The following is a 24,930-nucleotide window of genomic DNA, read 5'->3' as shown; positions in this document are numbered from 1 at the left end:
GAACTACAACCAACCAATCACAACAAGTTACTCAAATTAGCAGAAACAAAATGGCTGCGCCCATGATGAAAATGTTGGTAGTTCATAGAATAGGTTTTTTATCGAAATCATTACATGTGATAACGTTACCGCAAAGTATATTTAGATTAAATGTATGTAGACACATGTGTTATAGGCATGCATCGGTGTTTCCTGTTTCAATCTATGCATCATGTAATCTAGTTAAATCAAGAAATTTCGCTAGGCCTAGGCCTAGATTTAGCTGTGGGAACTTCAGTCAGTGTCAAAAGTATTCCTCCCGGCACGATAGGCCTAGGCTAAGGGAGCGAGAAAAGTTGTTTGGGCCAAGCAACGAAAATCCTCAACAAAAAGTTTTTGAAGAGCCGAAAACGAAAACAGGAGATGATAACACATTGTTTATTATTACAGGTATATCAACATTCTTTGGTAGCACTACTAGCTAGGCCTAGGCCTACTAGATTAATTGATATGTTCTTGTTAATTAATGACAAATAGGCATTTCTTCTGCATAGGACCCTATTCAGAAGAAATGTGAGATCACTATTCTTTGTACAGAGAACTCCTATGATGTGTCTAGGCCTAGACACTCAGTTTTTTGGTTTCTTTTTTTTTTTCATTCTCATTTTTTTTATTTTATTGCCATTGGCAAGGTTCTTCGGCTCTATCAAAATGAATGAATGAACTAAAATGCAATACGTATTGTCTAGACAGTTTTTTCAGTCATTCATTTTACTTTTGACTACACAAAATGGATTTTAACTATTTAAATAAGCCTGACTATTCTTCCTCTGGCCCTCTGTAATTATAAAATAAAAATAGAATTCCACACAAAATTGTAGTAGTAAGGCAAGACATTTTTTATACCTTGTTTTAGTGAACCTGCCGCCTGCCAATATAATGATGATTTTAAAAAATAATAAAATTTTATTTTTAGCCAATTAGTGGGACTGCTGCCACAAAAAATGGAAATTTCAGAAAGAAAATAGGATTTTTTTCGTTATTTTTATTACGCCTGTCGCTGCCTTGAAATCTCCAAAAAAAAGATAGGTACCTGTACTGTATGTACAGTATATTTCTTCATAATTATATAAATTTAAAGCATTTAACCATCCTATTACTACACTGCATTGAGAGAACAGCAAAGTACATAAGAAATTTTTGTGAAACTAATACTAGATAGGAAGAATTGAAATTACTGCATTTGCCATAACATTTGCAATTTAATGTTTATTATTATTATTTCAGGTGGATTAGTAGCATTAGGAGCAATTGCCATATATAAGTGGAGTCGAGATGAATCAAAGATTACCGTATCTGGGTTGATTTCAAAAGCCTTAGTAAGTGTCAAATACAGTAGGCCTACATTCAATCATGTAATTCAACTGAAAATGGATTAATGCATTAAAAAAGATGACTGAATACATTTAAAGTATTAAAAAAAAACATTCGAATAAAATATATAGATATTTCAAAAATGCAAATGGCTCGGTGTCATGAAAATTTGTTTGAGTTGCTCATCAAAATGTATCACTCATGCATGTCAATTATCAATTGTATCCTGTAGAAAGATACTTAATACCTGAATAATTAAGTAACTTGGAGCTTAGAGGTCACGTGTCTAGATTGTTTGTTGAAGACCTAGTTCAAATCTGGATGGCATCAGTTTTTTGTTTGGATTCCTCAAATTACCAAAGTATATGAGTTGGGTGGGAGTCAAGTTATGTGTTAGTACTGGTGCACTGCACTCTGACTGCCACAGAGAGGTTGCTTGGTAGAGGTGGCTTGACCCATAACCTGAAAAATTCAGTCTTGCTATTTTAATGCAGAGAGTAAGGCAAGCTGGAATAATATCCATTTCTTAAATGTGGGAAAGACAGGCCGAACCAGTCACGCCTTGCAAAAACAATTTATTTTAGTTAAAATTAATACGGGATTAATCAGTAAAAAAGTTAAAAATGGGAAAGGAATCATTTACAGTACATCTGACATTTTGTTTTACTAAGGTACAGGAATTTAAACATATCGCTGTATTTGAGAAATCAACCTTTAAAGTCTATTATTTCGGACATTTTTCAGGCAAAGGCGATCTCCAAAAATTATATTAAATTGTTGTTTAAAAGCCCCATTCCCGGCAAAATTTCATTTTTTAAGAAAAATCTGGTTTTTTATATATGTTATAAAGGTTTATAAATATAATACTAAATTGCTAGTTTAACTAAATTTAGACATCCCTAAACATGAAAAAAATGTAAAATAAGACTGAAATTTAATTTTTTTTTTTGTGTGTTCCACACAAAAAATAAATGCGGATGAATTTTTTATGTTTGATTTTGCGATAGGTCTGTAAAGAAATATATTAGGCGCGGGAAACATTACTCTATCCAATACTGTTAGGCTAGGCCAAGCCTTACCTCGATTTAGGTTCTGTTATCACACATAAAAACGGCCGACATGATATTTTCCGTTGCTTATTTCAAATTGGTTAAAAAAATAATTCTGACCGAGATTTTGGAAATTAAACAAACATATCTCAGGCCTATTCAATCGATCACAGTGTGCGAAATGCAAAGTACAAAAACTGATCTCATTAGAGAGGGCGCACTTTATTGAGTTACATTTATACATAACAGTGAGAGTATTTCAGTGGATTCGATCTGCAACTTCTGAATTTGCCTAGTAATGAAGAATTCGTCGAGAAAATGATAATCTCCTATGAGAAATAGTCTGTATTTCTCATTTTTCTTCTTTTGAGTAAAACTAAAATTTATGCCAATATTTTTCCGTGGTTTATAATTATTAGAGTACTGCATCTACATTTTTTCTACAAAATTCTTTTTTTCAGTGAAATTTTGTCGGGAATGGGGCTTTAACATTGAAAATGGGAAAACTAACAACATAGCATGATATGCATAGATATATAAAGTTTAGTTTATTGAAATAATTAAAATAGATTTATAAAATGTCAACATTCCAACATGATTTGGCTATTAACTCCAAAACACAATTTTCAATGACTAGTTTGGCTTGATTTTGCCACAAATTCTTTTCATTAATAATTGCTTTGTATTTTTTGTAGGTTGCTGAGAGACGAAACAATGCTGAAGAGGCTGAAGCATTGTTTCATGATGCTCTTCAACTTGCTCAGGAGACAGATGACCAGGAAGCTTTTACCTTCACATTAGATCAGGTTTGTATTCTACATGCTTTTGAAAAAGCAGCTTTAAGCTCAGTCGACTAATCTGGTGGTAGCCACTGTGTTTGCGCTGAACCATGGAGATCTCTAGGTCCCCGGTTCAATTCCCATTGCTGTCTCTCCTTGTGTTTCAGCTGAAATACAAGTTACAATATCACACTGTCTTTTGTATGAGACGTTTAAGCCGTTGGTCCGGTGTGCATTAATGGTCCATGTGCACGTTAAAGAACGCAGTACACTCTTCGGAAAAGAGGGATTGTCTCCCGTTGTCTGCCCAATCACCACCAGAAGGACCCCACTGGAAATAAGTCTTCTTCTAGACTTTCGTGGGCTATCCTTGGTGTTCCCACCTAATAAATCCAATCCAATGCAATGCTTATTTTGCTCTAAATCCTGACTATCACATTTTGACATGCCTAAATATAGTCATGATGCCAAGTTACACTATGACCATATATAGGTACATCATGACTATAAGGGCATACTACAGTTTTTTTTATTTTTTGTTTTGTTTTTTGTTTTTTTGTTTTTTTTTTAACATTTTATAATCTGGAGAAAGCTTCGAAAGGTTCCTAAAAGCCTTTTCATACTCTTTTTACCCTTCAAACTTGTATTAAAAAAATTATTGTATTTTTTTTCCCGATTAATTTTAACAGAACAATTTTGCTACTTGTATAGTTTGTCAGTGTTGTTGTGTGTGTGTGTTTATACATTCAGGAATAGGGTGGAGTTAAAAAAAGGAGGGGAGCACATTTTGTTTGTCCATGGAGGAAATCCTCCAAATCCTTCATCGTTTGTCGCGTCAAAAAGATTTGTATTCATGTGATCTCCTTCTCACTAACCCCATGTATCTACCAAACAGATTATAAGCTAATTAATTTTTTTGCACACACAGCAGTATCCAACTAGCTAGACTTGTTTGTTGTACATGTATTCCCTAGACATGCATACTAAACAGTGCAAATTTGATTGGTCAAATAGTTTTGACAGATTGACAACTTGGAATTGTAGATTGGAAGTAAATTCCCTTTAAACCTTACATGTCAACATGGATCAATTAATTGTACTGTAAATTTATAACTCACATGAAATGCTGTGTTGTATTGTTTTCTTCAGATGGCCAATCTAGCTCTGAGGCGTCATCAGGATGAAAAGGCTGAAAAGCTTATCAAAGACACTATAAAGAACCTTATAGCAAACGGTGTAGATAAAACAGGAAATGCTGTTATTGAATTATCCATAAAGTTAGCAAATATTTATTCTCAATTCAATAAGTAAGTGCCAGCTGTTTCCTATTATTATATTTGATTCAATTATTTTGATTCCAAAATGTTTACTCACTAATACCTACCAAACATTTTATTTTTTAATTAGTCACCGAACAATTAGTCACCGAATCCAAGTATATGTTTATCTCGGATAGGTTTTAACTCTTTGTGTCCTAAATTTCTGAAGCGCTGTCTACACTATCAGATTTCATCAAAAAAGCGTCACATAAAATGTGATGGAACAATATCATCAAGATATATCAAACTGCCTCGAAAAATGTGGTGTATTTTGATGAAACTGGTTGGTGTGATTTGTAGTGTTTGCTTATTGGTCAAAATGTGTTTTCTAAAAAATTTGATAGACAGCATCTTAAAAAAACTTTTTTTGATACAATTTGAAAGCATGTGTTATGACATCATCGTGCCCATATATGGGCACATCACATTTTTTGTCACATAAATTTTATAGTGTAGACAGAGCTTAAAGCCCTGTCCAGACTATCAAATTTTATATTTCATGACCATATATAGCCACATCATGACTATATATAGGCATATAACAGTTTTTTGTCAAAGAAAATTTGATAGTTTTTGCTACAATTTGATAATATGTGATATGATGTCATCATACCCCGTATATGGGCACATCACATTTTTTTGTCACATAAAATTTGATAGTGACAAAGCTTTAGCCTCCACCACAACTTTGAAATTTAGAATTGATTAAATCTCATATGTGAATCCATTCTTCAGTAGGTCATGAGCTTATAGCCTTCCATGCTTTGCTAAGTTTTACACTCATCTCCTGATATTATTACATAAAAAAGACATTCATCATTGTCAATCTAAATTGATGATATGGATTGCTTCAGCTGCTGCTGTATTCTTCTCAATTTAAAGACGTATTGTCACTTGCCAATGTCAAAAAATCATAAAAAATTATTTTGAAATAAACTTGCTCATATTGCAATAGCATACAAATTATTAACTTGTGCATAAAAATTATTGAATTAAAAAAAATGTGTACCCTGATTTTTAAACCAAAAAATTATAATAAAAATAATGAAACACTTCTAGCGACTGGAAATGTTTCTATCATTTTTCACTGTAAACTGATGTGTAGACATTTTTTAAATACACTATTTCTATGTTCAACTTTTATGTTACTTTAAAATGGGAAAGTTATTTCAAAAAATATTTTAATGATTTTTTTGGGATTTAGCATGGGACAATACATTTTTAATGGTGTACGCTTGCAATATGTGGTCAAAAAGACAATGCCTTTTTTACAATCTCACCACTAAATCGAAGTCTGTAACCAACAGGAAGTACAAACCCACGAATACCGTATTTATTTGAATAAACGCCCATGGCATTTATTCAAGGGAGGCGTTTATTTTTTGTGTATAAAATAAATACGTATACTCAAATAAACACCCCTTAGTTTCACTGATGATGACATAATTAATGTCGAAATATTGAATCCCGACACGATGGCGTGCATTTCGATACTTGGAGTATGTGTTATACTATCTTATCTGAGGTTAATCAGTAGACCTTTTGGTTTTTAGTTTCACAGTAATGTATAACTACCACACATGAGTACCGTCAAAATGTGTTATTGCATGATCCAAAGGACTCATTAATCCTAACTAGGCTCTACTATTCCATATGACTCTCTTGAGTTGGGCGTTTATCCAAAGCAGGGCGTTTATTCGAATAAATACGGTATGTGTTTCAAAGAAAAATTCTTTAAAAATTGTTCTGCATTTATTCTGTTTTTAGCTGATTGACCAGTTAGATTACCCATGATCAAGAGGTTAAACTCATATCTATAAAATACCATACTGTACCTGCACTAGCCTCGTTAAGTATAACATATGTCATGGTCTCCTAAGAGGTGATTCGATCAGAATTACTTTATTATAGGAAATGAAAGGGTTACGGCAAACTGATTACATAATTAAAAAGCTTTTAAGTTACCTTTCCTTTGATAGTTGGACGTTATACTGAATGTGGTACTGTATTGAAAGCAAAATACAGTCATCAAAAATGTAAGCATTCAACAATTAATTACATGTTGATCAAAGGTAGCTAATTATGAACAGTGCTATTGTTCTAGTAAAAAGAGTGCAGTTTCAGTTTTGTTCAGTTTTGTTGTTGAGTTATTTACTCTGAAGGACCCTTGTACAGACTTATTTTACATTCGATTTTAGGGATGCAAGTTTCCTGATCAAATTATATGCAACAAAAGTAAAATGAATCTTAAAAGGAATGTGATTCAAGCACCTTTTGGATGTACAGTAGGTGTACAGATGTATACATGCATGAAAAATAAATATAAAAAACACAAACATTCAAATATACCATTAAATTGCTCATTAAATAGATCATTTTTAAAAAAGGATTAAACTGAAATGTTATCAACTTCCAATGTGACACAAATTGAAACAATTCTTTTTTTTTGCTGATTTTAAAGATTTTCTAACACAAACATACACAAATTGAATACCAGCCTATTTAAAGGTCGATATGAAGAAATTTGAGTGGGATTGAATAATGTTATTTATATCAATTATATTGAGACGTGTTATTTCCAATGCCAGTTAAAAGATATGTTAAGTGGCATTAGAAACATCATCTTCAAATGGACCATTCCATAGTATTTGTCAAACTTGACAACTGAACATTCAGAACATGCCAGGAATACGCATTTGTTCCACAAACACACTTGTTGACCACTGATCTCTACTATAATAGCCTGAATTGCTCATTGGCTGGTTTTAGTGAGGCCACTGACGCCATGTTGGAGGGCCTATATGACGCATCTGTTTAGACAAGTTTCTTTTGGAATTTTTAAAAATTATTCTTAAAAATAAAGATTCTTGCAGTACTTTAAAATAATAAATTTAAATTTAACGTAATGATTATTTTTCAAATTATCTGACCACTGGACGTGACTGTTTATGCAGTTTAAAAGCGCAAGCGAAGTTATTTACGTTGTAAGTGATCAGTGTCACTATAACAATATGACTTTTACTGTTAAGCGATATAATGTGTCCTTGAAATTTGAACAATTTGACCTGGAATGTCCTGGAATTGTCCTGGAAATTTGTTTAAAACTTACAAACCCTGTTTACAGTACTGAAGGAATTTACAAGATTGTTAAGGTTTTTTTTGCTCATCACAAAACAGTATAAATTCAATTTTCTTGCACCAAATAATGTCAACAATTTTTAAAGTAATCAATTATGAGATTAATAGCATAATTATACAAGGATCAAAATCTAATCTAATAAATTAAATTGTCATTATATCACTTGGCATCCTTCCAATCCAAATTCAAGTTCAAATCAGTTACCTTTAAATTAGATAATTTGGTTTGTTTATTAAAATTCATTAGAAATCTACCAATCATATCTGAGGTAGCATTAAGAAAATTTTAGATTGAGGAAAAGGTTATTAAATCATTTCGTAAACTGAAGGATTTTTTAAGATGAGTTTTTATTATCTAAAGATTCCAATGGATATTCCACTGTTCTTACAGTACTGTATCTGTTTTGTATTGCTTATACTGTACCTAAATGATATTGTTTTAGGATATTTGTATTTATAGATCTTTGTATCTTTTCTCATCAAAAAATGCAAATCAAATACATAGATCCAGGAATTTGAAATAGAGGGGCCCAGAGAGGGACTATTACAGATGGAGGGTCTACACTACCTCAGGCCCACCATGGTTTGGGCTGAGGTATTAAAATTTATGATTATGGCACTTCTAGATGGCCGGAAAAATGGCCCTCTTAAACTCAAAATTTGAGTAGAATTTTCTTTTTTCTCAATTTTTATTTATTTGGAAGTGGAGGGGGGCAGGGAATTTAAGCTCTGTTCACGCTCTCTAAATTCTATGTGATAAATAACTATGATAAGCTCATATTTGGTTGTAATATGACATCATCATGCTAATATACAGTATAGGCATATAGTGTATTTGACACTAAATTTGCTACTGTAGACAAAATGCATAAAACGGAACTTCAAAAAGTCACACAGAATCTACATGCTGATACATTGTGAGATTCAATTGTTTCAATCTATTTGATCATTTTCAAGAATACCTTATTGATTTGCACAGAAAATATTTTTATCCTTTTAATATTCACTAGAAAGCTAGTAAATTACGTTTTAAATAGACAAAAGTAAAAAATTCAGATATTGGATTTGATTTGTCAAGCTTTTTAGCTCAACTGCAAAAGTGTCTTTAAATGAACTTAGCATGGTTTACCCTTTTGCCCTTTACTGCATAGCATCCTTTGACTTGAGCTAAAAATGGTATGCGTTACAGGTAATTAATTGTTCCTCTTGTATACCATTTAGGACCTTGCAATTACTATGGTATATTAGTGGCCAAAATATTCAGTCTCACAAAAACCCTAACCCGTTGTCCAAGAAAAGCTAGAAAAACAAATGGTTTGAATGTAAGTTACATATCTGAGATAAAATCTGAAAAGTCTGAAATTGAATTATATAGCATTGAATTGCTCATATTCAACTTTCAAATTCAAGCAGATACAGAACAAAACCGTTCATTTGTTGTTAATATACAGACTTTACTGCATACATAAACCTAAAAATTATTGCGGTTCTTGAAATTGACAAAAAAAAAATCAACAAATAATTTTGAAGTTAACCCTACTGACAATTTACTGTATTAACTTGAGCATAGAACTTATTAAATTTAGAAAATGTGTATCCTGATTTTGAATCTGGATAACTATAATAAATATAATTTAAAAAAAAACCTACAGTGACATTCTATTTTATTTTTTATTTTAAAGCTGATATCTTAAACTAAATCTTATATTAATTTCTCCTTGCTAAAGTAAGCAGTTTAAATAGTAGTTATAATAATAATATAACAAAAATAGTTAAGTGCTAGTAACTAAGTAAGTGAACTTTATTGCTTCTCTTTTATAACAGAGGCACAACCGTAATAATAATAATAATAATAATAATAATGATTTTTAAAGCGCAAACATCACCACCAAAAATTGGTGCTCAATAACAAAATCAGTAAAAACTTAATTAGTGGTGGTACAGTGAAAAAAAATTGCTTTGGTAATGTGCCAATGCCCATCATCGCTGTGTCCTTGGGGAAAACAGTTTAGTGCAATCATGGATCTTCCACGGCCTAATTATCTAGTTATTTAGATGCGACGTTAAGCCATTGGTCCCAGGTACATAATGGTTCTGTGCATAAATGGGAATTCACACTATTCAGAAAAAAATGCTGGTGTTCCGTACTGACCAATTCAGATCCTGTCTTGTATAACTTAATGTAAAAGTTTGTATTTAAAAGTATTGTTTTTATATGTATTTAAAAATGTATATTTATAAAAAGCTATCCTGTATTGGCCAGTCGCTGAACATATGTGTATGAAGTAAATAAAAAGAACTGTGTTATGGTGTGCTAATTAAAGGTTATATGGTGTAATTGCTATTGGCAATCCACAGTTATTGTGACTAGTATATAAATCAATATTGTACACAAAAAAATATATAAGATTGATCTCTTCAATAAACATTTGTGGCAAAGAAAAGCCAAACCAATCACTCGTCGCAAATCGTATTTCAGAGAAAATGGCCAAAACATGCTGGAATGTCAAATTTTTAAAAATCTATTTTATTTCATTAAACTAACCTTTATATATCTACACATCATTCTATGCTGTTATTTTCCCCATTTTCAATGTTAAAACAACACTTTTTAAGGATTTAAAGATAGTTTCTGCATGAGAAATGCCTAAAAACTTTAAAAAAACTTTGTAGGCTGATTTCTCATATATTGTTCTTTAAACAGCTGTGTGGTTAAACGCTTGTAACTTCATAAGGAAATGTCCGATTTGAATGATTTTTTTACCATTTTATAGCTATTATTTTACTCTCCAACACTGTTTTAATAACTCAAAATTGATTTTTGCGACGAGTGACTGGTTTGGCTTGTCTTTGCCACATATTGTGTTCTGCTAAAACCCTGAAAACTAAAATTCAATATTTAATTTTCTTTGCATATTAAGTAAATAATCAGCTTTCAATTAACACTCCTTGAGTCTTCCTAAACAATTAACAAATTTAAAAATAATTGATCCTGTTCACTTTGCCTCACACAGTGTTAATAGTAATTTTCAAGATCAAGATCTTAAAATCTTTAACATAAATTTCTTTTTCTTCTTCATATTATCTTCCCTTAGAGTTGCATTCCTTAGGTGGAGTATTGTTGTTTGGTAAATCTAAGAATTTTGTATTTAAAAAATGTTTAAAACAGTAGAAATTTAATTGTATCAATAGTGTCAAGTTGGATGTTGATAATTTATTTTTATACATTTGAATGAGTAATTAATATTCTCATCTAGTTTTTAGTTTCTTACATATTTCACAACCTCAGCTGATATGTCTTTTATATTTCGAAAAAATCTGTCTAAAACTGAACAAGGTTTATATTCTGTCTTGTAGGTGTGAAGAAGCTGAGAGTGGCTATGACTGGTGCATTACTGCATTAGAGAATAAAATGCACAAACCTGATAACTTGAATGATTTCCAAGAAGGTGATAGTTCCCTAAAGGAGGAGAAGTCTGATATCCAAGCACTGCTAGGAATGAGTTTGGAAAACTATGCAAAATTATTAAGCAAACAAAAACGATACAAAGAAGCAGAAGATGCTTATCTGAAGGCCATTGACATCTGTCAGAATGATCTCTCAACAAATGAAATTAAGCACCCTCAGGTTAGTGAATATTTTGTGACGTAGGATTATGGTTCAACAGTACAAAACTGTACAAAATATTGCATTGTAAATTATTCATCATTAGGTTGATTGAATTTGTCATATATTACACTAAATTTCTGTTAATATACAGTTGATTAATTTTTATTATTATCAACAGGTTTTTCTTGCTTTATCTTGGAAACCTAATTTTAGTGTGACGATTATATGACTCCAAGCCACTTAGCCAATAATTCTGCGGAGTCGGGCAGATTATAAAATTCCTATTGCTAGCCTATTTTTCTTATTAGTATGTATATTGTGGGACTAGGTGTAGATTGTTTCGTATATGCCTGGAGCCCCATGTGGGCTGTAAAACAGTGTAACTGTCTGGTTTGCCTCCCTATTGGCCCAGCCCATGCTGGAAATGGAGGATGTTTGCAGCTTCACACAAGGACAAAAAATGAGACAACAATTTTTTTTAAATTATACTATTTCTAAATCAATATATATTATTTATATCTAATAGGAGATAAATAGTAACAAAAAATAATAGTGTAAGAACACAGCAATAATTTTGAATTAAGTCAAAATTGATATACAGTAGAATATATTTTATTTATGTTAGAAATTCAGACATTAGGATGAAGTTAATATCTGTATTAAAGCCTTTGCTGAACGTGATCACCAGAGCACATGTACATGGTACGTGTAGCTGCCATAACTGAGAAAATTTAGGGTATAAAAAATGCATTCACTCCCAGTTTAGAAAATGAACAACGAAGTTTTGGTTTGGCATGAATCTATCAATCACTGGGTGAGTGAATCAATCATTCAATCAATCAATCAATCAATCACTCTAACTCAGAAGTCTGTATCAAAATTAGCTATCCTGACCAGAAATCCTGAATTATAATTCTTTATAGTAATGAACTGCTCTGTTTAATCATAGTTTAATTGATTCACAAATCGAATTATCTGTTGATTCCACATGTCTGCGGTCTTTAAAACTCCCACACCCACTGTTACTACCCTTGTCTTTTCAGATTGTTGTTTTACTTAATGACCTTGGCACTCTGTACCACAGTCAGAAGAAGTACAAAGAAGCCCTCGAATGCCTTGTGAAAGCAGTAGAAGAGGCCAAGTGTATGTCACACCCAGACTTGGCAACAGCACTCTGTAATTTAGCTTCATGTCAAATGTATATGAGTAAGTGAAATGTAAAATCACAGACATAAATATTTTATATGTGTATATATAAATTGAAAGGAAAATAACAATGCTGGGGGAAACAATGGTTGCATCTCGGTGAGATAAAAAATTGATAAATGCTATTAAAATAAAATAGAACCAGAGTTTTCAGACAAAACAATCTGATAGTATATAGACCATTTCATGGGATTTATTTGGAAACAGCTCCGCCAACGTCTCGCAACTCACTGGGGGACTTCCAGCGGCCTAGCCTGAGCAGCTGGCTAGTTACGAATATAGCCAGACCTTTGCTGTAGCAGCAGTAGACAACAGATACGATCTTGCTAATTTTTGAGATTACTATTTACTAGTATGTAAACATTAAAATAGCTTTTTAAGACTTTAATGTAACATTTTGTGTTTTTTCTGTTTTAAATTATTTGTACTCGTTAGTAATTTATTTTCATCGTTGATTTAATCCATGATGGTAAGTATGTAGAGCGAAATGCTAGACCTCTGAAAGTCTCCCAGTGGTAGTTGACAGGTTATTGGAAATAAGACAGTATAATACATATTATAAATATTGAAGTGCATGACATCGTGTTGAGATACTTTCTTATCTGAGATTAATCAGTGGACCATTCATCTGTTGATGTAGTGAAATGTAAACATCCTTAATAGCACTCCATCAGTAATTAGCTAATTTATGATTCAGTGCACCTGATTTATCGCCGGCTATTTTGTTTTTTTTTTTTTTCAGGGGTTTTTGATTCAGCGAGGGATAACTTCCAGCATGCACTTAAATTAGCAGAAAGGCAGGGGGATTCATATGCTATAAAAATGATTAAAGATATGATGGCTCAGTTAGAGACTGAGATGTACTTGCAACATCAGAAGAAGTCATAGAAACGGCAGCCCACCTCACAGTGTTTAGATGGAAATACAGATGGAATTGACCATGAGACATCTGCCTGTTTGTGGCCTCACAGTCCTAGAGATAGCAATTATCCAGTTTAAGAGACAAGATAAAACATTACACTAGTGCCTCAATCTGCTTGAAGCCTCACTGATTACTGATGGCTTTAGGATGGACAATAATCAATCAATCTTTTTAGTGCCAAAATCCATCATAATCCAAGAGACATGGTAGCCCTAGAGATAGTAGTCAAGCGCTAGTATCTCAAGAAATGGCAATAAGCTCAAGTGATGGTATTCCAATAGTTGGTAGCCCAAAAGATGGAAGTACAAATGATGGGAGCCCAACGATATAGATTGAGCTTGCTGTGATTAACATAGGCTTCAGTATAATGATTGACAATAATCATTTAATCTTTTAAAAATTTATTTAGTGCCAAAATCCAGTGCAAGCAATGTTTGTTGGCGCTGTGACATTGACTCAGAATGACTCAATATTATTGTTAATATTGTTTGTGACTAAGCACCATCTTGGGGGAATATAACATCAAATTGTCCCAATAAAGTGCTGTTGTGATTTCAATGATTGTCTGCACTCAGAGTGTACATTAAGAGAGTAACAATACTTAATATAATAACATTTAAATAATATGCTAGAACTATATTGCTTCGTGCCAACTAGGCCTAGGCCTAGGCCTCTAAGCGCTTCATATTATATAAACCCCTGGTCATTGAATCAAGCACATATGGAACACATGCTTATCTCCCTAGGGGGAATTCCCTAATGTTGCATTTTTAATCAGCACATTTTGTTTCAATCTCCACTTGCATTCCTGGGTGCAGAGACAATTATAGGTAAAGTGCAGCCTTGCCTAGGACATAAGCGAAATCTACAGGGATGGATGAAACCTCCAACCTCAAAGTTCAGAAGCAGAACAAAAATCGGTGTCCAAAAGGCCCCTACTTATATTATACTTTAGTTAACAATCCTGGATTTGCATAAATGGTGGAAATACATATTTATACAGTACCAATTGCAAAGAGTGTAAGAATAAGAATATGAATTCTTACGGTAGATAATGGACCGAAAATTCAATGGGTGGCGCAGTGCCCGCTGCCTTGTTAACAGGACATGAATAGACCATTGTGGTATGATTAGTCTAGAACATAGGCCCCACATACAACGTAGCTTGCGGCATCCCCATAAGCAATGTCATCTTCTATGTAAAATCTTGAACATAGACGCTGTTGATTGGCAGGCAAATAGTGCACTGCCCATGATCTCTACTGTAGTATGGCTATTACTAAGACTCAAATAAAAACAAATATAATCTATAATAAAGCATTAAAGCCAGGCTCCGGAGGGAAAAAAATGTGTATATGTTGCACAACTGGTTTTTCTACGACACAAAAAGGGTGTTGGTTAAAAAACTCGGGAAAGGGTGGTTATGCCCCTTTTTGCATTAACTCCCCCAGTTTTTAAATATTCAATAATTCATTTTTATGACACACTTAGCATTTAAAAATCCAATAGTGAATCCTGCATAATTCCTGACCTCCGTTTGTCATCATATATCAATTTAACCTTGCATATATGATAGATTTTATTCGATTTAATCCCATCTCAATAAACATACAAATATATAAAGAAAATGTAGGCTAGCAAGTTATTCATATCGCACGAATAAACAACATTATAATGAGTAGCGAGGCCTACAGACGTATTTGTTGTGATGATGAGTTAGATCATAGTTGACCTTCTGGATACATCAGTCCACTGTTGAACATATCCTTCATACTCTTCCACTCATTTTTGCATTAAAATTAAAAATTTAAGAAATTCAAAATTTTCCTTTTTTGTCCAATTACAAATATTTTGAGATTGGAAATTTTGACTGGCCCCTGAGGACGGGCGGCATATTATAAACATGCTATCGCGTCTAAATACAAATATGCAACATGCATTTTCATGTCGCCTGTGCCACTTCAAATTTTCTGTACTTTCTCTGGTGAGATGCCATATTTTTGAATCACGTCATATCAGGGATGACACGCCAATTATATTTTTCTTCTGAAGCACGTAGAGATTCTTGAGGTGCAGAAGATCGCTTTTGCAGTTACAAAAGCCTTCTGATGAAAAAAAAAATGTCAATCTTCGGAATTATTAACACATTTTCTTTTTTAACGTCGAAGATGTAAAACTAACAACAATAATGATTTAACCTACATAAAATTTTATGCGGCTTAACTACTGGATTTGTACAGGACGTTTGTCTTAAGTAGCGTTCCCCTGTTTCCAATCAAACCAGGTAAACTACCTGTTTAAAACACGGGCGAATATGATCTTGTAAACAATTATAATCTGCTAAAAGAGAGGGGTGTTGTATTGAGACACATTGGGATTTGACTTTGTGAACTCTGAATTTATTAACGATCATACCTATCACGTGATCGATTACTTTAATTACAAAAAAATAATTATGAGAATTATTTCTCTGCATGGATCTGCACCATTTTTTTCAATCGTGACTGCCGTCGTCCATCTTTGATGCATCTGATATATTATCGATAATTTCTCCCTTCCCTATTCCGTTGGATTGAATCCAAGTAAAACAGTTTAACATTGAGATTGAATACAGTTCTTGATTTAGAGATTCCCTTACATTCATTATTCATAACATGGTTGCACTTAAGATTTTAGGCCTATATCCTTTCTGTGTATATGGGTCCCATTGGAAATCTAATCGCCAATGACGTTGCGGATGCTGATGCATGCAATCATTAGGCCCATATCAAATTTTCAACTACAGTAATCCCAGTCGGAAAATGAACAAGGTTTTCAGTATCATAATTTATGCCAAAATGCTCAAGCATTCGAAAAATAGAAAATATATGCACCGATAGATGAAGTACAAACATTTAAACTGTAATAGTCCTAACCCTACCGAATCATTTTTGCATATTGGTATTGATAATAATCATTTCAGTATTTCAATGACGTTTAAATAATTAATGATACCGGTATATGTATAGATAAAATTATATTTAGGTCCCTTTTTTATGTATACGATATAGAACCTAAATGGTTTACAATTTTTGTCATTAATTGCTGTATCTGTTTTACGTGAGTGCTTCGTGAACTACATTGCTATGCCGTATTTACGCATTAAAATACAGTTCATCCTCCAAATCGAGACCCTTCTAATTCCGAGACCATCATAGTAAGAAACAAGTTTTTCAAAGTACCAGCTGATCATGTATCTTAAACACTATGCTCATCCTTTAATTCCGTGACCACAAAATGACCTCTAATACAGAAGACCACTCGTGGAAAAAATTTAACAAAACAAGTTTAAACAGCAAATTGTCATCAATGAGTATTCACACATTCATATAGCGGTTCATTTTAACATGATTATAATAATAATAATAATAAATATTTATATAGCGCAATTGAAACTTTATCAAAGGCACAAAGTGAAGAAACAAAACAAGTTAACTTTCTTGTAATAAATAGGTTTTAGGATTTTTCTTAAAAGAAAGCAAATTAGACGAATCGCGAACTGAAAGCGGCAAGGAATTCCAGGTAAGGGGTTTCAACAGAAAAGGCACATTAACCATAAGCTTTTGTTTTACCTTTACGAGACGGAACTGTCAATAGATTTATTAGATAAAGAACAAAGATGGCAAAGAGAAATATGGTGGGTAAAGTTATTCAGTAAATAGACAGGTTTATGAAAGCTAAGTGACTTGAAAATCAACAAAAGTAACTTAAAAATAACGCGTTGTTTTTTGCCAGTGTAGATTTTTAAAGATTATTTCATTTTTTAACAATGGCAGGAATGTTTTCATAGTTTTAACTTTAAAGATTTTAAATCCGTGAGATTTTTGGATGAGTTTATCCAAGAAAAGCCATGGCTCGCGCGTTTTAGTACTTTCATATGCTATCATATTGGACACAAATGTAACTAATATTAAATTTTAAGGACACAGTAAAGGCATAATTAACTAACGTCCATTAACCTAAATTTATCAATTATGATTTTTTTTGTCTTAGACAACTGTTACACAAAAATAGATAAATCGTCATTGACCGAACCAAACAAGTTACTGATTTTATTGGAAAATTTCGGTTTTTTAACATTTTTTTCATATCAGTATTTTTTCCAAGGGGCATCCTCTATTCCCCACTGCGATACGGGTGCCCACTTAGCTTTTTTAGACTAAAATTTGTTGGTTTCATCAGATGAACGTAGCTATATTGGGACCTGCAATACTACATTTTAGCCGTTAGTGATTTGTACAAGTTTCGACATTGTTGTAATGCATAATGAAATACATACAATTGGCCTATTTGGTTCCAGTTGCTTAAAACATTTTTACATTAATGATTGTTTTGTTCCAGTTTCTCAAAAACTTAACTGCATTATTGATTCAGTCATTTTAACAACCGAACACGGAATAAAATTCAAAGGAAATAAATATTCAATTCTTTTAATATAAACGACTTGTTTAAATTTGGTTCCAGTTGCTAAAACTCTTAACTACATTAATGATTCATTTGGTTCCAGTTGCTAACAAATTGAACTACTTTAATTATTTATTCATGTAGAAACAGAACACAGAATCAATTCAATTTCCGATTTCGAATCCAAATTGAGGCAATGTTTTTCACGATTTCATGAAAATGACATAATGTAAAGAGAAACCTTTATAATTTTATGCTTAGTCGGGTCATATGTAGTCGTGAGAAAAATGAATGGTGTTTGCAGGATATTATATACCCAAGGCCCCTGGATTGGAAAGTGAGTCCCTAACCACAGCTCCGTAGTAATTATTAAAAAGCGATGTACGTACGATAAGTAGGCCTAACCTTTGTCATACAGTATACGGTGATTTGTAGTACGGTAGATGATGTTTACACGCTCTACGCTCTGACATCAAATCCTATTTCACCACTGTTTGATGATTTGTGCATAAATCACTATGTGTTGTAATTACTGTTTACCACCTTTGGTTTGTGCACTGCTTATCTGAGAAGTTAAATAATGAGGAAAATTGCTAATAATAGAGTTCTCCTACAATTGAACTTTCCAGAATGTCAATCAAACTTAACAACAGACCAGTCACAGCGGGGCTTGGAATACGTGTTTTCCATTAAGCGCACGTGTTACGTACGTTTACACAGGACAACAATATCCTAAGTACAAGGCTTAGCCCAAATTAATGTCCATTTATATCAGTGCTTGATCTGGTATCCCACTATATTTTTTCAGTAAAATATGTAGGCCTTAAACCCGAATCCGGGAAAGATGGAAGAAGTAAAACAGTGTTTGACGTAGTTATTGGCACGCGACAAAGGTGGCCGGAAAATGCGAATGAGACATGACTCTTTCATCTTTCCCGAGTTTAGGGTTGGGATTTCATAGTAGAAGCACGAGGGCAGATGTTGAAGCACGCACTCGGGCTTGGGGGTACAACTCAAGCTAGATACTGCTTGCCCAACTTGTATTCCTTTCTAGACTCCGAATCTGCAAAATTGGAAAGTTAGATAGGATTAAAAATGGTATTAAAAGCGGCTGACAGATCTTAAAAGAATGAAAGTAGGCTTACATAATTTCCTTTGCCGATGTCATGAGGATTAAACTGCTCAAGATCTTATTTTCTGGTTCTGTTCTGTAATGTAGGTTTTGTTTATATATATAGCGCCATAATCATAAAATCGGCAGATCGTCTCAAAACGCTTAATTTCATGATATACAAAAAATAATCAGACAAAAGACCGAATTTAATATAGATATAGTAATGTAATCCATGTAAAAGGCTGTATACTTATTGTTTAATAACGGCTATATAATTGACTAATTATAATTTTTTGAAATTAGGAAAAACAGGAATCTCGGGGTGTGCAGACAATATTATACACTAGTATATACGGGTCTTAATAATATAAAAAAGGAATAAATCGTTTAGTAGAAATTGTGCACGTCTTTTGAGTTAGTAAAAATATTGGCCTAAGCCTAATAGGTTTACACGCTTCCAATTTTAACAACGTACAGTAGGCCTACATTTTTTTCACAATAAAACCGTTTATCTGAACCGTTGCACACGTAAAGTCGATAGAGTGGTTACTGAGATGCTACGAAATCTACAAACAATTGCGTTGTTTACTCGGTTTTGGTCCGTAGATACGAACCGCACTTGGCAAAGAGTAGGCCTACTAGTTAACAGACAAAATTCATGTCATAGGAATGATGCTTTGCTCTACCTGACGTGTTATCGTATCGAATACTCAGTACGTCCCCAAATACTAGCGAACCAAGTCATTCGTAATTGTTGTTCTTTTCACTCGTTTTGAAAAGTGGGGTTTTAACTATAGAAGACTGGTCAAAAGTGTGGGGAGGGGTAAAGTGATTGACGCTCCCCTAATTTGAAAAGTGGGGAAGAGCGTTCCCCCTGTCCCCCACCGATCGACGCCCATAATCATGATCATCATCCGTCCGTCATCACGGCCGTAGCCGTCGTTGTCAGCATCCATTGACGCTGCCACCATCAAACACACCACTATATTGTTGTTATCATCATCATAATTATTATCATCATCATCATCATCGTCGTCGTCGTCGTCACATTGTCGCAATCAATTCGTCTTCCTCGGAATCGCTGTGATGCCCATTCCATTGGCTCATTTACTGGAGAAAGTTACAGAAATATTCTACCTGTTAACTAATTAAGGTGGACGAAAATTTCTGACAAGGCTTGGGAAGTTGATTCCCTGAAGACGATGAATTATCGCTAAATGAATGCTTCCACATAGATGCATGTGTCGTAGGGGTTAAGCCGAATCACTTACAGCTGTCAGGCATATGGAGTACATATCTCTCCTTCCCTTGCATATTTAATATTTTCGCTTAGAGTTCGAAATGGGATGTGATTCATATTTAGCATAAACCTTATAAACCCACTACGGGATAGTAATTTTTTAATTACTCTTACATCTTTCACCAATCTCCATCAACCAGCTTTAACACTTGTTTCAATATAAATGATTAAACATAAACAAACTGGAGGTGGGGCCTATGTTAAGACATTTTATTATCAACGAACATAAAACGCACAACACGGGTTACCTTACTTTCCTAGGATATCTAAAAAGAAAGTATTTATTAAAATGTTTTATATTATTATAGACATAATTGTTTATGCATGTATGATGTTATTAAACATGTTAAATCAGAGTTTCTTAGTAGCACTGTAAATCAAAAAGGTAAAGATATATATATATATATATATATATATATATATATATATATATATACGTAGCATCGTGAACACATTATAAACAAATTGATAAATAGTAATAACAACAGTGCGCTAAAGTAGATGTAGTCCTATTTTAGCACTGTTATTATTGTTATTATTTATCCATTTGTTTATATTGTGTTTACGTTGCTACGCAGCGAACATAATTTTAACATTATTTACTATTATTTCCTAGCTGCGACCTGTACCGGTAAGCTTTTCTTGCTTAACCATAGCTCCTATCCAGAAACTTTTTTCATACAATTTAATAAAGGAACTTTTCGTTGAAGGACTTTGCTCGATACGCTAAAACATCTTTTTCCTATTCGAACACATTATATAAAGTTCGCCCTCCAATTCAAGACTACTATTTTGACCTTAAAGCATTTAGAGTGTCTTAGGGATAACTTTTAAATGTTAGCTATGTTGAAAGATTAAAGATTTGTAGTTGGTACTTTTAAGAGGTGGTCCCTAATTGCTATTAATTTACTGTACTCAAATATTAAAGACACTGTATGATAATTAATTCCTAACATCTAAATTTTACATGTAAATTGGGCATTTCATTACCCGCTATGTTTTTCATCCAGTATTTTATAAACCTGCTAGGTTTTTAGATTGGGTAGTATATTCCAGTTTCTGTCTCTTATACACATCTAGATGTGTATAAGAGACAGTATATATACTGTAGATGCCCTTTATACTACAGTATATACAGTACATATATTGTAATATAATATATATGCATTCACGTTTTTTATCTCATCGGGTAAGATTATTTTTTACTTAGTTTTTGTTATAGTTTTCTTTCTCCTAATGTTTTTACGCTTAGGCATATTTTTCCTGTGAGGTTTTCTCTTCGGTAAGTGTTTTGGTTTTGATGAATGTTTTTTATTTGGAAGATTTACCTTCTGTAGAGTTTCTTTAATCTTTAATTTGAGTGGTTGAGGCTTAACAATTTCCTTTTCTTTCTCTACCTGATTATAGTGATCATCAATGTTTTTCAATGATTGAATACATGAAGCCGAGTGCCCTTTTGAACACACTGGACCGTAGATACCCTTAAAGCCCTTTGGGGGCCGTTTAGCCCAAGGTTCCCATATACCCCCATGTTTACTTGGGTCTGCAGCTGGATCAGGGGGCGGATATTTAACGTGCACTGCCGTTTTGTTATACTTAGCCAGCTTTGTTAACAATTTTATAACCACGTCTGGGTGTTTAGTTGAGAGGTCCCTTTTCTCGTAAGGATCTGCTGTGATGTTGAATAACCAGAGTACCTTACCGGGGTTGCGTACAGGAATGACAGATTTTTGATGAGCGCCTGGTGGGGCGTACCAGCCATATCTATTGTTGGTCCCTGTAATTAGTTTCCAGTGGCCTGATCTTATTGCTGCACGTTGGCTTATATCAAATATCTTTTGGATGCTCCGTTTGTTCCAACGTCCTGTGGGTGGAATTGGTGCCCGAAGTGAGTCTATATTATGGAGAATTTCTTTCCTTGGAGAGGGTTTATTTTGCTTGATGCTTTCCCAAATATTATAACCGTCAAGAGGCTTTGCACCTCTGTATTTTCCTTTAGCAATGCCCTCGACGATAGTCGGGAACCAGTCGCTAACGTGAGCTAAATGTCTGTTTACTGTTCCGCGTACAGACTTTGGAATCAAGCGACTGTGCACGAATCCGACTGCACGAATTCCCCCTTCCCATAGTGTACCCTTCATTCCGCGCAGTGGCCAATTACTTCCCCCACTACTGTGTACCTGTGCGCCGTTATCTGTTGACAAGATGATTACAGAATTCTGATATATGCCCTTTTCTTTCAAAGCGTTCGTGATATTACCAATGGCCTCGTCTACACAAGTAACCATTCCGGCGTAAATTTGTCGTGTTCTGTCCTGAAATACATTCTTGTATGGTAAACTGTAGCGAGATGGGACCTCAAGAGGAGTGTGTACAGCTTGGAATGGCACGTACAGAAAAAGCGGCTTTTCCGGCTTGTGGGACATAATGATTTTGCGTGCTTGCTTAGCAAACAATATCGTTGAGTATTTATTTTTGTACTGCTTAGCAACATTTTCATTTACTCTGAAATCATATCCACCATCCCTTTCGTGTGACCAGTGGCCCCCGCTTCCGAGTAATAATCCAAAGAACGAATCGAAACCCCGCCTGGTAGGTAGGCACGCTTTTCTATAGAATCCCAGGTGCCATTTGCCAACCATATGTGTTGCATAGCCAAGTTTTTTTAAGCTCTGTGGAAGCGTTTCTTCATCCAGAGGAAGGCAGTTTGGTACGTTATGTTTTATGGTACCATGCTGGAGACCCGTGTGAATTTGATAACGCCCTGATAATAACTGACTTCTTGTCGGAGAGCACTTGGGCTGAACGTAATAATTTTCCAAAATAACTCCATCTTTCGCAAGTGTGTCCATGACCGGAGTTTTAATCTTTGATCCATGGTACCCGATATCGTTGAAACCGAAGTCGTCAACAAGAAGAAACACAACATGTGGCTTACTGTTTTTTGATTTAGATTTTGACTGTTTCACAGATTTAGTTTCAGCACTTATGTTCTCGTCGGTAGGGATATTAAAATGTAAAATAAGAATAAGCACACAGACGAGTAGTCCAAGAAAAAGCAGCACGGGGGAATTACATTTCAGCCGACGATTTACATCTCCAGATCGAATCATTTTCTCAGTCCCTTTAGAGTTCCTTTCATCCTTTAGGGATTCATACCTAGGTACGTTATTAGCTCCCGGCTTCAACATCGCACGGTCCTTCTTCCGACGCGACCTGAGTGTAAATGAGCATTGAACCGAATTTTTCAACTGTTGATTGTAGCAAAAGTCTATGTGGGCGTTACACGATCATCTGTCAATCTGCCTCGGAGAACCATGATACAACATTGATTATTGATGTATATGTTTTTTAATCAATCACGTGATCTTATGTCTCTTGTGGAGAGTAAATTCAGTGTTTTCCTGACGGGAAGTAATTGAGGCTTAACAAACATCTACCCGACAATGTCTAACCGCAATGATTACCTAGACTAAGTTTAACCCCGCCTAAGAGAAGAACAATTGAAAAATGGTTAGGGTCATGAATTGTAATCAATCGTAATATTTTCAGAGCAGTATAGACGTGTGGACGTCATTTTGATTCTGTGTGATTTATTTAGTCAACTTACAAATATGAAATTGTTAGATAGAACTTCAAATGTGCTGCTTTTTCTTATCGGTTATATGATTTTTAGTGGAAATACTTTGATCTTGGTTGAGGGCGCTACAGATATAACAAAAGTCAGCACCAACGAGAAACTTGAATTTAACGATAAAGTGCCAGTTCTTGTGGAAAACGAAAAAAGCCCAAGTAATGAAGGATATTCAGAAAGTTCGATTGAGTTTTCTGGTGGTAATTCTTCCTGTGAAGAAAACGCAAAAATGCTCGAGAAAATTGAGGAATTAAGGAAAGGAGTAAGCAATTTGAGCAGCATAGACAAGAGTAAGGAATGTCTACGAATGACTTTGGCAGTTGAGGGCCTGACGAATTACCTAGTATCTGACAAGGCAGTTGATACTAGATTTGCAGGTAAGTGGGGAATTATTATCTCTCGAAAGTTGCGTCGTTAATGATGATCTTTCTTAGGTAGGTCGGTAATTACCAATTTCCTTTCTCAAATTTACGTATATACTCTGTCATGCATTGCTTACACATGCCTATAAAAACGAAAAGCTTTTTTTTTACATACAATATAATAATAATAATAATAATAATAATAATAATAATAATAATAATAATAAAATAATAATAATAATAATAATAATGATAATAATAATACGTAAATCATAAGGATAGTAAATAAAAGTTGCAATGACAAGGTAGACATGTACCGTAATTTATGTAAACAAATTAGTAAATGTTAGAACTGTGCGTAAATATAGGAATACTATATTAATCGTATCAGAAAACCGTAAAACTTATAGAAGCCCCGGGCTGTCTCTTTTATTTTGTTTTTGTTTTTGTTTTTTTGTTTTATTTGTTTTTTTTTTTTTTTTGCGAAAATGAATGCTGTAAATTTTTGGAATTATAAACAATAAATACACTGCAAAACAGAGTGGAGCATTTAAACACAAAACTCCACGCATTGTTGTCCCGTTCTTGGTGACAGGTTTAGAAGTTAAACGTGTTTAGACATACTGTAGCTTATTAATTTAGGCTCTTGACGTGTTTAGCATTAAATGTGCTTAGGTATTTGACATCATGATTTCATATAT

At 33.8% G+C, this 24,930-nt stretch overlaps 2 protein-coding genes and 1 long non-coding RNA gene across 3 annotated transcripts in view; 1 reads left to right on the top strand and 2 right to left on the bottom strand.

Moving 5' to 3' along the window:
• Positions 1 to 35: 35 nt before the first annotated feature.
• Positions 36 to 15,057, top strand: LOC117125328 (tetratricopeptide repeat protein 19, mitochondrial-like). Its single transcript, XM_033271798.1, has 7 exons — positions 36 to 429; positions 1,267 to 1,358; positions 3,098 to 3,208; positions 4,331 to 4,488; positions 10,996 to 11,266; positions 12,292 to 12,454; positions 13,197 to 15,057. Exons 1-7 carry the CDS (start codon positions 51 to 53, stop codon positions 13,340 to 13,342), a joined length of 1,320 nt encoding a protein of 439 aa, XP_033127689.1. The 5' UTR covers positions 36 to 50; the 3' UTR covers positions 13,343 to 15,057.
• Positions 15,058 to 20,416: 5,359 nt separating this feature from the next.
• Positions 20,417 to 24,930, bottom strand: part of LOC117125337 — an 8,355-nt gene continuing 3,841 nt past the window's right edge. The window contains exon 2 of the long non-coding RNA XR_004448107.1: positions 20,417 to 21,131. This is a non-coding gene — a long non-coding RNA (uncharacterized LOC117125337). The remainder of the gene's footprint in view (positions 21,132 to 24,930) is intronic.
• LOC117125335 (arylsulfatase B-like) lies at positions 21,386 to 23,458 on the bottom strand. The gene has a single exon (XM_033271805.1). It carries the CDS (start codon positions 23,422 to 23,424, stop codon positions 21,436 to 21,438), a length of 1,989 nt encoding a protein of 662 aa, XP_033127696.1. The 5' UTR covers positions 23,425 to 23,458; the 3' UTR covers positions 21,386 to 21,435.

The sequence above is a fragment of the Anneissia japonica genome, unplaced genomic scaffold (genome assembly GCF_011630105.1).
Source record: "Anneissia japonica isolate Jap-2015-1 unplaced genomic scaffold, ASM1163010v1 scaffold315_len769609_cov171, whole genome shotgun sequence".
In the NCBI taxonomy this organism is placed as follows: Eukaryota; Metazoa; Echinodermata; class Crinoidea; order Comatulida; family Comatulidae; genus Anneissia; species Anneissia japonica.
The sequence above is the reverse complement of the archived record's forward strand: the minus strand, read 5'-3'. Positions and strand labels throughout refer to the sequence as shown.

Coding starts and splice junctions, on each gene's coding strand:
- LOC117125328 (XM_033271798.1), top strand. CDS start 51: ATGGCTGCGCCCATGATGAAAATGTTGGTAGTTCATAGAATAGGTTTT. Junction 430..1,266: donor CACATTGTTTATTATTACAG/GTATATCAACAT, acceptor TTATTATTTCAG/GTGGATTAGTAGCATTAGGA. Junction 4,489..10,995: donor ATTTATTCTCAATTCAATAA/GTAAGTGCCAGC, acceptor TCTGTCTTGTAG/GTGTGAAGAAGCTGAGAGTG.
- LOC117125335 (XM_033271805.1), bottom strand. CDS start 23,424: ATGTTGAAGCCGGGAGCTAATAACGTACCTAGGTATGAATCCCTAAAG.